The sequence below is a fragment of the Ceratotherium simum genome, chromosome 29, assembly GCF_057802395.1.
Source record: "Ceratotherium simum simum isolate JZ-2026a chromosome 29, ASM5780239v1, whole genome shotgun sequence".
NCBI classification, from domain to species: Eukaryota; Metazoa; Chordata; class Mammalia; order Perissodactyla; family Rhinocerotidae; genus Ceratotherium; species Ceratotherium simum.
In genome coordinates, this window is record NC_141928.1 from 23,559,096 (window position 1) to 23,571,585 (window position 12,490).

Here is a 12,490-nt window from a genome sequence, read left to right on the forward strand (position 1 = left end):
AGTTTCGCTAAGATGAAAAGGAGGTTAGAATACAATGCTATTTTTGTGATGCATTGGAATTCCATCTCTTGGGACTCATTACCATTTACTCTGATTTCCTAATGTTCTTTCTCGAACTAAAGACACATGAAAACTAGCCTAAGTTCATACAGTTTAGTTAATATAAAATTCAGAGGTACTTGCAAATCACTAAACAATGCAAAAATAAATATTAAATTTAAAAAGATTTTTGTTAACATTTTTGGTACGATAATATGTTCAATAAAATGGTCACTGGTAGAATTGACCAAAAGTCCTCATGAAATGTGTTTGATTGAAAGACCCAGCCGTGGAGTTTGAGAAGAGTGTTGGCAAAATTTTTAAGTTCATTATTTTTCAGAATGAAAATAGTCCTTTTCTCTCTGATTGATTAATATTTAAACTTGACAAATATAAAAGAGAAAGTAAAAGCCAGATATAATAATCCCTGGCAACGTTTAGGTGAATTTGCTTTTAGACCTTTACGTATATGCTCACGATATGTGTGCATCTTTATTATTATTTTATTTTTACAAAAATAGGAAATATAATACATAATTAATACATATTACTTTCAAAATGAACAATGTTTTTGTGAATTTATATCCAGGTTGATAAGTATGGTGCTTCATCATTTAAGTAACCACTACTATTTCATTGCATGGATAGACTGTAACTCATTTAACTAATCTCTTATTATCAGCATAGGGATAGTTTAATATTTTGGCATTTTAATGTAGCAGTTAAAAGCATGGACTCTGAAATTGGCTTACATGGGTTTGAATCCTGACCCCAACTCTTTATTTGTAGTGTGATTTGTGTAAGTTACTTAACTCATTTGTGCCTTAGTTTCCTCATTTGCACAATGATATTAGGCTTTCCAGCTCTTTGTTATGAGAAATTTAAAAAATTGCTAGGTTTTGTTTATGAACGTGTGAGAAGAGGGAAGTTTCAATGATTGGCTTAATGAAAAAACTTATAAGTGTATATATATTTCAGAAAATAGTTGCCAGTCTTCCTCTTTTGCTTCCCGCCCCCCCCCCCCAAGCCCTGGTACATAGTTGTATTTCCTCGTTGTAGGTCTTTTTAGTTCTTCTGTGTGGGACACCGCCTCAGCATGGCTTGATGAGCAGTGAGTAGGTCTGCACCCAGGATCCAAACTGGTGAACCCTGGGCTGCTGAAGTGGAATGCGCTAACTTCACTGCTACGCCACCAGGCCAGCCCCAGAATACTTGTATTTTAAGACTGCATTTTCACATGTAAACTGCCTTTGCTCTCTTTGTCTTTTGTTTATCATACCCTGAAATTATTAGGGTCAAAAGTTACCAGTTTTTTTTGTTGTTGTTTTTTTGCTGAGGAAGAGTCACCATGAGCTAACATCTGTTGCCAATCTTCCTCTTTTTGCTTGAGGAAGATTTGCCCTGAGCTAACATCTGTGACAGTCTTCCTCTGTTTTGTATATGGGTTGCTGTCAACACCATGGCCTCAAACAAGTGGTGTAGGTCTATGCCCAGGAACCGAACCTGGGCCGCCAAAGCGGAGTGCGCTGAGCTTAATCACTAGGCCACAGGATCGGCCCCTAAAGAAAGTTACCAGTTTTTTAAAGTATCAAAATTATTTGAGAGATATGTTGTTTATGTTATATGATGAGTGGTATACCCCGTCTCTGATGTAAAACAGAATTTCCAGATATGAGCCCTTAGGATCAAATATTTTAATTTTTCTTGTTGTATAATAAGACAATAAACACCAAAATAGCCATTCCAACATTTTACTCAGTACTATACTAGGCTTTCTTTACTTATGCATTATTTTAGGCATTTTTTAAAAAGCTCTTCCTGTTATTATTGAAAGATCTAGTAGAATTACCAAAGTTAAATGATTTTATTTTGAAGACTACAATTTTCACCATTTCCTTATTATGATGATTTATATTTTGTGTGAATACACTTAATGTGACAGTTAAGATATTGCATTAATTTATTTAAGATGCCGTATAAATTAAGGTAATTTTTCCATTTTTTCTATACTTGAATATTTGATCACTCTTTTTTTTTTTGCTTTGGAAGATTTTCCCTGAGCTAACATCTGTTGCCAGTCTTGCTCTATTTTGTCTGTGAGCCGCCGTCACAGCATGGCCACTGACAGATGGGTGGTGTAGGTCCATGCCTGGGAACCAAAGCAAAGCCTGCTGAACTTAACCACTAGGCCACCAGGGGTGGCCCTTGATCACATTTTTATTTTTTTTTAAATTTTTTTTATTATTATTTTTTTTTGTGAGGGAGATCAGCCCTGAGCTAACATCCGTGCTAATCCCCCTCTTTTTGCTGAGGAAGACCGGCTCTGAGCTAACACCTATTGCCAGTCCTCCTCCTTTTTTTCTTCCCCAGAGCCCCAGTAGATAGCTGTATGTCGTAGTTGCACATCCTTCTAGTTGCTGTATGTGGGACGCGGCCTTAGCATGGCCGGAGAAGTGGTGCGTCAGTGGGCGCCTGGGATCCGAACCCAGGCTGCCAGTAGCGGAGTGCGCGCACCCAACCGCTAAGCCACCGGGCCTGCCCTGATCACATTTTTAGACTAAATTTTTCTTGTACAGTTAGAAGTCCAAATGGTAATTCAGAGGGTAGAATACAGTTTTTTAAAATCTGTTAAATGAATAGTTTTATTATATTTGCTCTATTGATTCATCGTTTAACCATGAGAGGAATTGGGCCAACTGCAAAGTTAGGGGACATAGTCCACAAAAGACTGCCTTCGCTTCTGACACCAACTGTAAGTCTTGGGGGTTTCCAAAGCCACTCTCAGGTCCCATAATTTGCTAGAAGGACTTACAGAACTCACTGAAAGCTGTTATACTCATGGTTACTGATTATTACAGGGAAAGGATGTAGATTTAAATCAACCAAGGGAAGAAACACATGAGGCCAAGTCTGGGGAAATACCAGATGCAGCGCTTCCTTTGTCCTCTCCCTGTGGAGTTAGGACACATTACTTTCCCAGCATCAATGTATGACAGTACTCGTGGAGTATTGTCAAACAGGGGGGTTCATCTGTGCTTTGGTGATTACCTTTTTATTGAGGGGCTCCTTTATGTAGGCATAATTGATTGCGCTTGAAGCTGATCAGAGTTTTCAGTCTCCAGCCCCTCCAGGTGTGACCAAAAGCGCCCACCTAAACCACATTATTGATCTTTTTTGGTGTGGCCATCCCCTACCGTAAGACTCTCTGGTGACCCAAAGCCCCTAGGTAAAAAAAAAAGGACACTTCTCTCAGGCATGACCTTCCAGGGTCTTAGAGATTACCTCTCAGGAGAGGGCAAAAGTCAGACTTCTCTTTGGCCAAGGTTTAAATTCTTTACTACACATACTGTGAGCCAGACTCTTGAGTAATATTAAAATGAGCTGGTCATGTGCTAATTCTAACAATATTTGAAAGACCCCTGTAGAAATAAAAAAATGCTTCTTAGTAGTCACTTGTCGTGTAGTAGTAACTTGAAATTACTCTACATTAAGTAGGAATTTGAGATTTCCTGTAGTTTTACCTTCCACTTAAGAAGGAAGAATTGTCTGTTTCACTTCTGAATATTCTATGGATAGAGTACAAAATACAGGAAATGCTATATTTTAAAAGAATTAATGCAGCATAATTTATGGTATCAATAAATTGCAAGTAACATCAGTATTTAATAATAGAATAGTTAAATATGCCATCAAAGAATTTTAAGAATTTCTTAAAAATAATTACGATGAAGAGTGTAACAAAATGGCGCAAAAGCTTATCAGTTAAAAGGATTACAGAGAGGAACATAGATTCATATTATAACTTTGTAAAATGCATATTAAGATATAAGTGAATTATCAAAATGAAAAGTGATCTAGCTCTTTAACATCTACTGGTTTATTTTGAGATAATTGGATAAGTATGCAAAGATGCTTAAATAAGGATGGTTATAGTGAACATTTTTACTTTTTTCTCTAAACGAATCTCATCAGTGTTCTGCAGGAAAAACTGTAATGCCCAGGCAGTTACATGCTTTATTTTTTTTCATTCTCAAAGGTTAATCATAATGGGACTTGATTAAATCTCCTATGCAATCGTATACAAAGAGAGTTTCAACTCTAGAAGTGAATACATATTTTAAGTTTGTTACATAAAATGCAAAAATTATTGCTTTGTGTTTTTAAGGACGTTTTATCAAAATCAAGTTTTTTATCACTTCATCTGCGAGAAGGAAATTTTTATTAGAATTGGAAGGTGGGATTTCTTTTTAAAACTTCAGAAAGTTTCCTTTACTGAAAGAATGGTATCTTTCACCTTTAGGAGATTACTGTCCAGTACTGATTACATTGAATACATGTAACTATTGGCATATATATCTTTTGAAAAGGACTGAGTGATTAATCATTAGCATTTATTTGCCAGTGTTTAATGAGACCTATGTATTAGAAATATTAATCCTTAGAGCAACCCATGAGGATGGATACCATTATGATCCTCATTTTAAAATGAGCAAACTGAGCCCTGGAGAGGTTCAATAATATGTAGTATCATACAAAGGTAAGTTAAGTTTGAGGAGCCAGTTCAAACCTAGATCTGGACTACTCTAGAAAACTACATTTTTAAACCATTTTGCCATTATGCTACTGTGTTCATTACAGTTTATAGTAGTTCTCAATTGGCTACACATTAGAGCTTTGGAAATATACAGGTGCCCAGGCTTCAGCCTAGATCTACTGGTTAAGAATCTCTGGGATCGGGCTGGCCCCGTGGCTAGTGGTTAAGTGCACACGCTCCGCTGCTGGCAGCCCGGGTTCGGATCCCGGGCACGCACTGATGCACCGCTTCTCCGGCCATGCTGAGACCGCGTCCCACGTACAGCAACTAGAAGGATGTGCAGCTATGACATACAACTATCTACTGGGGCTTTGGGGTGGGAAATAAATAAATAAAATCTTAAAAAAAAAAAAAATCTCTGGGATAGGACCTGGTATGTAGTATTTATTTTAAACTGGATATGTGATTGTAATGCATAGCCAAGGCAGAGAGCCATTATATTGCACCTGAAACTCTGCTACAGGATATGGGGGAGTATAATCAAGTATAAGGCACAAAAATAGACTTCAAAGTAGCTGAGAAAAAACTTTGTGTACGTATTTGATAAAATGTGTGATATTGATAGTTATCAGATAGAAAGAATATATTATGTGAAGTATATTACACTCCTAGAACCATACACATTTTAGCGTTGAAAGACAATCAAAAGTAAGTTCAACCTCTTCACTTTTGGGATAGAAAAATTTTAAGGGTGTAGTAGCATTTACCTGTGACCAGTAGATAGGAATGGATATGTAGTGAAGGGATAGTGTTTAAGGCAGAAGAATAGCATAAAAAGATGCAGGAATAAATATGATGTATTTGGGGAAGATTACAAGACAGGGGTGTTAATTGTGAGTAGGAGGTCTAGATTAGAAAGAGCTTTTAATGGCCATCACAATACATTTAGACTTGATTCAGTAAGCAAGGAATAATTTTACGTTAATGGTTGCTTGGAGATTTATTCGTTAGGAAACTAGGTAACAGAGTTTATTGAGTGAGATAGAAATAGAACCATCAGCAAACTTACTTCCCTCCCCGAATTGAAACTGAAATGGTTTGTGTGCATTAAGAAGACTACAGTTAGGGCCGGCCCCGTGGCTTAGCGGTTAAGTGTGGTTAAGTGCGTGCGCTCCGCTACTGGCGGCCCGGGTTCGGATCCCAGGTGTGCACCGACGCACCGCTTCTCTGGCCATGCTGAGGCCGCGTCCCACATACAGCAACTAGAAGGATGTGCAACTATGACATACAACTATCTACTGGGGCTTTGGGGGAGAAAAGGAGGAGGATTGGCAATAGATGTTAGCTCAGAGCCAGTCTTCATCAGCAAAAAGAGGAGGATTAGCATGGATGTTAGCTCAGGGCTGATCTTCCTCACACACACACAAAAAAAAGAAGACTACAGTTAACCTTTTGGATTCTTAGCTGGCAAAACTTGCCTGGGGCCTGTATTAAAAAGTTGAACACTTTTGAGACTGGCCTGGTGGCGCAAGGGGTTAAGTGCGTGCACTCCGCTGCAGCGGCCCAGGGTTTGCAGGTTCGTATCCTGGCCGTGCACCGATGCACTGCTGGTCAAGCCATGCTGTGGTGGCGTCCCGTATAAAGTAGAGGAAGGTGGGCACGGATGTTAGCCCAGGGCCAATCTTCCTCAGCAAAAAGAGGAGGATTGGCCATGGGTGTTAGCTCAGGGCTGATCTTCCTCACACACACACACAAAAGATGAACACTTTGAGCCAGCGCTGATGGCCTAGTGGTTCAAGTTCAGTGCTCTCACTGCTTCGGGGGCCTGGGTTTGTTTCCCAGTTGCAGAACCACACCACCCATCTGTCCTTTACCATGCTGTGGCAGTGGCTCGCATAGAAGAACTAGAAGGACTTACAACTAGGATATACAACCATGCACTGGGGCTTTGGGGAGGGGGGAAAAAAAAAGGAGTAGAAGGTGAGGAAGGGTAAAATGGAGCCTTAAAAAAGAAAAAAGTTGAACACCTTCTGTAGATGCCTTTTAGGTAACCTCATGTACCTCCAAGAGAATACTTTCCTGAAAATCTGTTCTTTCTAGCTTTTTGATATCAAAATTATGGCCTAAGGAGCCAGCCCCGTGGGCAAGTGGTTAAAGTTCCCTGCGCTCTGCTTCGGCGGCCTGGGTTTGGATCCCAGGTGTGGACCTACTCCGCTCATCAGCCATGCTGTTGAGTGACAGCCCACATACAAAATAGAGGAACATTGGCACAGATGTTAGCTCAGGGCTCATCTGCCTCAAGCAAAAAGAAGAGCAAGATTGGCAACAGATGTTAGCTCAGGGCAAATCTTCCTCTCACACACACACAAAATTATGGGCTAAGAGTTGGTTCCTCCCAGCAGGTAACTTCTTTGGATGACGGAAAGGTGTTTTGCACTTTTGGCGCTCTTCTTCTCTTGGAAACGTCTGACTTTCGTGACAGTGCTTTATTCTTGTTTTTCACTAATCTGTCTTTTAAGTCCTTTGGTGGAATTCTCATTTGCCTCTCTCTTAGGCTGTTATATCCCTTTGTATTTTATTTAGAGGCTATTATATTTTCTTAATTTTCTTTTTCATTTTAGAAAGAACTGTGCTCATAATTTAAAGATTTTATTTTGTTTATTTTTTCCCCCCAAAGCCCCAGTAGATAGTTGTATGTCACAGCTGCCATCCTTCTAGTTGCTGTATGTGGGACGCGGCCTCAGCATGGCCGGAGAAGCAGTGCGTCGGTGCGCGCCCGGGATCCGAACCCGGGCTGCCAGCAGCGGAGCGCGCGCACTTAACCTCCAAGCCACGGGGCCGGCCCCTGTGCTCATAATTTAAAGTTGTGTAATTTTTCTCATGTATGTTGTCTGCCTTTGATTCTTTCCTTCCTTTTCCTTACATATAGATTCCCATAAGGAACTCACGTGGTTGTGTTTTGAATGTTGCTTGTCTTGGAAAGGATGCCTTCTGGACTACCATTGTATAGAAGGATAGTGTGAGGGATGAGCTCTGAGAATGAGCTGTGGTAGTTGATAGCCTGACCAGTCTTATCTGTGCTTGCGAGTTGAGCACAGGTGATAGTAATGATTATTCTAGGCTAGCAAGAAATCGCTCAAGTCAGTAGGAATCCTCTGGCTCAGAATGATATATCTCTCATCATAGTTTTTTTTAACTTTTTATTTTGAAAAAATAAGAGATTCACAGCAACTTATAAAGATACTATAGAGAGGTCCTGTGTACCCTTCACAGTTCCCCCCAATGGTTACATCTTAATTATAGTACATTAGCAAAACAAAGACGTTGACATTGATACAATGCCGGTGTGTAATTCTGTTTTATTTTATTGCATGTGTAGATTCATGTAACTATCACCACAATCAAGGTGCAGAACTAATCCATCACCACAAAGATCTTCCCTTATGGTACCCTTTTTTAGGAAACCACTGGGCTGTTTCCATAGTGGCTGTACCCTTTTACATTCCTATCAGCAACGTGTGAGAGATTCAGTTTCTCCTAAATCCTTGCCTGCATTTGATATTTTCACTATTTTTTATTTTAATTGTTCTGATAGGTAGGTGGTGATATCATGGTGTTAATTTTTATTTGAAGTGATCTCTTTGTGGTTTTAATTTGCATTTCCTTAATGACTAATGATGTTGAGAATCTTTTCGTGTGCTTATTGGCCATTTGTATATCTTCTTTGCAGAAATGTCTGTTCAAATTCTTTGCCTATTATTTCAGTTGGGTTATTTGTCTTTTCATTATTGAGTTATAAGAGTTTATATGTTCTGGATACCAGTCCCTTGTCAGATATATGATTTGCAAATATTTTCTCCCTTAATCTGCCTTGTCTCTTCATTTTCTTGATGGTGGCCTTTGAAGTACAGAAGTTTTTATTTTTGATGAAGTCCAATTTATCTATTTATCATTTTGTTTTCTTTTGTCACTTGTGCTTTTGGTGTCAAGAAACCATTTCCTAACCCAAAGCCATGAAGATTTATTCCTGTGTTTCCTTCTAAGAGTTTTATAGTTTTACATTTAGATGTACAACCTTTTTGAATTAATTTTTGAATATGGTGTGAGGAACGGGTCCAACGTCCATCTTTTGCATGTAGATATATAATTTATTTTTTTTTAAATTTTATTTATTTATTTATTTATTCCCCCAAAGTCCCAGTAGATAGTTGTATGTCATAGCTGCACATCCTTCTAGTTGCGGTATGTGGGACGCGGCCTCAGCATGGCAGGAGAAGCAGTACGTAGGTGCGCGCCTGGGATCCGAACCCGGGCCGCCAGCAGAGGAGCGCGAGCACTTAACCGCCAAGCCATGGGGCCGGCCCCTAGATATATAGTTTAGATGCATAATTTCGTTTTGACTTTTTCGTGTGTGTGTGTGAGGAAGATTGGCTCTGTGCAACATCCGTTGCAAGTCTTCCTCTTTTTGCTGAGGAAGATTAGCCCTGAGCTAACATCTGTGCTCATCTTCCACTATTTTGCATATGGGATGCCGCCACACATGGCTTGACGAGTGGTGCATTCGCCAGTGCCCGGGATTCGAACCTGCGAACCCTGGGTCGCCGAAGCAGAGCATGCGAACTTAACCACTTTGCCACTGGGCCAGCCCCAGTTTTGACTATTTTTGAACTCTATATAAATGCAGTAATATAGTGTGTATTCTTTTGTGACTGACGTCTTATGTTTGTGAGATTTATCTATGTTATTGTGTGGAGCAGTAGTTCATTCTCATTGCTATAAATCATTGAATGCATTTACAAAAATTTATTCATCCATTCTGTGGTTGATGACATTTGGTTGTTTCCAGTTTGGCTAGTAGAGATAATGCTGCTGAGAACATTCTCATGTGTTGAGGTGCACATAAGCAGGCAAACTCTTGAGTATATCCATAGGAGTAGAATACATAGGGATCCTAGGATATTCATATATTCAATTGTAGTATATTGGGTCAGTTTTCCAGAAGTTGTACCAATTTACACTCACACTAGCACCATATAAGAGTTCTGTTGCTCCACATTCTTATCAATGCTTGATATTGTTAGTCTTTTTAATTTGCTAGTATTTCATTGTGGTTTTAACTTGCATTTCTCTGATGACGGATGAGGTTGAGCATTTTCTCGTATGTTTATTGGATATGGTATTTGTCATTTAGATATGACGTAGAAAAACATTAATTTCTTGTTCACGTACAATGTTGGTGGCTGTTACAGAGCTATACGTGTTCTTATGCTGGGAATCAGGCCGAAAGAGTAGCCCCTATTTGGGATATGGTCTTCTTATTTCAGAGGGAAAGAGGAAGAAACTAGCAGAAACTACTATCTTTTGAAGCTTCTGCTTGAATTTAGTGTAGGTCATGTCCATTCACATTCCATAGGTGAAAGCATATGACAAGACCATGCTTGATGTTAGTGGGTCAGGGGGGTATGCTCCTCTCATAGGAGGCGTTAACAAGTCACATGGCCGTGGATGGGGATGAATAATCCTTTCACAGGAAAAGGAGAGGGCACAAATACTCTGGAACAGTGATAAAGGCTACTACTTACTTTCTGAGGTGCCTGTTCAACTCTCTTGTCATTTTCTGTTATCTTGACTTTTTCATACTGATTTCTAGTGTTTTTTCCTTTTTTTCCCCTCTTCTTTTTCTTAGTAAGTTCTGGATATAAAACCTGTGTTGGTTACGTGTAGATATTTTCTCCCACTCTGACTTGCATTTTTAATCTCCTAATAATACCTTTTGTTAAATAAAATTCTTTTTTTAAAAATTGAGATATAATTGACATATAACATTATATTAGTTTCAGGTATACAACATGATTCCATATTTGTATATATTGTAAATAAAATTCTTAATTTCAATGTTGTATAATTTATCAATATTTTCATTTATAATTGTTTTGTTTCTTGTTTAAGAAATCTTTCCCTACTCCAAGATTATGAAGATACTCTTTTCTGTTATCTTCTAGAGTCTTTATTGTTTTGCCTCTTAGATTTCAATCTGCAGTCCACCTAGAATTAATATTTAGTTGATATTTTAACATACTCCTGCAGGTCTAGAAAAGAACTAAAGTGATCTCTAAGTGGTTTCTAAGATCAGATTAACTCAATTTACGTATTGATATAAACTCACATATGTGTAGAAGATATATCTATTAGTAAAACATATTTTACCAAATTCCTCATATATAAAAACATGTTGGGCACGTTTAAATTTTTACTACATTTCAAACTGCAAAAATTCACCTTTCCGTATCTGCAAGAAGTCAGCAAACTATATGAAGTCTGTTTTTGGTTACCAATATCTGTATTTTGGATACTATCAGGAAGACCTATGCTTTAAGTGAGGCCGTAATCCTGGTCTTTCTAGAAGTTGACATTTTTAATTTTATTTCATTTTACATGCTTATTTAATTCCTTCCTCTTGTCCCAAGCTGTCTCTATAAACTTCTAGTGAAAGAACCAAAGGGAATAATTTCTGGATGTTTAACACAGGAATTGTTTAAATAATTGCATTTCTGTTATGCAAACACATTGGTGGTTTGCCTTTCTTCAGCAAAGGCTAACGTTGTTCCTAACAGAAGTGCTGCTTATACCCAAACATTAAATATCTGTTGGTGCACTATTGATATTCTGATATTTGTAGGATAGTTTGAGGACTAAGTTTTATCATCCAGTAGACCAAAATATTTGTTCTTAAAAATTGACCGAGTTAAACAAACAGTAACATTTGAAATAGATTGGTTTTAACTTTGTACACGGTGTTTATTTTCCTTCCTAAACATAAACTTTTTAATCTTGGTAATAGATCTTATGGTTGCAATGGAAAGGCCTGTTTTACTTGTCTTTTAGCATTGAGAGTTCAGCTTTGGAATTGGTCAAAACTCTTACCTGAAAAAAAGAGTAAATTACTTAAACAGTAGTTATTTAAGAAATAGTACACATTAAAGATCATTTTGAAGATTAATGGATGAAAAATCACTTGTAAAGGATTTGGCCAATATCAAAATAAATTGCATCTTTGTGTTCAACTTAAAAAAAAACACATAAGGGGCCGGCCCTGTGGCTTGGTGGTTAAGTGCGCGCGCTGCGGTGCTGGTGGCCCGGGTTCGGATCCCGGGTGCGCATCGAGGCGCCACTTCTCCGTTCATCCTGGGGCCGAGTCCCACATACGGCAACTAGAAGGATGTGCAGCTACGACATACAACTATCCACTGGGGCTTTGGGGGGAAAAATAAAATAAATAAAATCTTTAAAAAAAAAAAACAAAACACATAGGTATTGAAAAGTCAGGATTCTTAAGGAGTGCTGCACAAATTATTTGCATGCAAATAATTTAAGATATACTGTAAAAACTTAACATACTTACTATACTAAATATAGTTAATATACTCAGTATACTTGAAAATATACTACAAAAACAATGTCAGGATGCAGCCCCCAAATACGGTTTCTGGTACTTCAAATGTAACATCTCAGGATTAGGTCTGATCAAAATGGGTTGCAGGATTATGCCAATTATGTGATGGCAGTTCTTTTTTTGATAACTAACAATTATGTGGACGTGCAGTATTTTTTTTTTTTTTACTGTAAAGTTTACTTCCAACCTTTAGTTTTTGTGATTCTTGAGGACTTCCCCTTAAATGCCTTGACATTCCGGTAAAGTAATATTATTAGCTTTTAATATTTTTAGTAGTAAGTATGAACCATTATCCAAGACTTTTCTTATTAATAGAATATTATTCTTGCTTTTCAGCGGGGATCTGATGAGCTTCTTTCTTCTGACATCATTAACGGACCTTTTACCATGAACAATTCTACTCCTACAGGTGTGTATGGTAAGTTTTGATTTTTTTCAAAATCTGAATTGTTTTCTTTCCATGA

At 38.1% G+C, this 12,490-nt stretch overlaps 1 protein-coding gene across 11 annotated transcripts in view; it reads left to right on the forward strand.

Moving 5' to 3' along the window:
* Positions 1–12,490, forward strand: part of PTBP3 (polypyrimidine tract binding protein 3) — a 98,488-nt gene that overhangs the window by 22,363 nt on the left and 63,635 nt on the right. For 7 of the 11 annotated variants that reach the window (XM_087419295.1, XM_087419296.1, XM_087419293.1 and 4 more), the window contains one exon: positions 12,363–12,444. In XM_087419295.1, coding sequence (XP_087275421.1) covers positions 12,363–12,444 — 82 coding nt within the window. Of the gene's footprint in view, positions 1–12,362; positions 12,445–12,490 lie in introns of those variants that run through there. The other 4 variants (XM_087419298.1, XM_087419292.1, XM_087419300.1 and 1 more) reach the window with 1 other exon arrangement.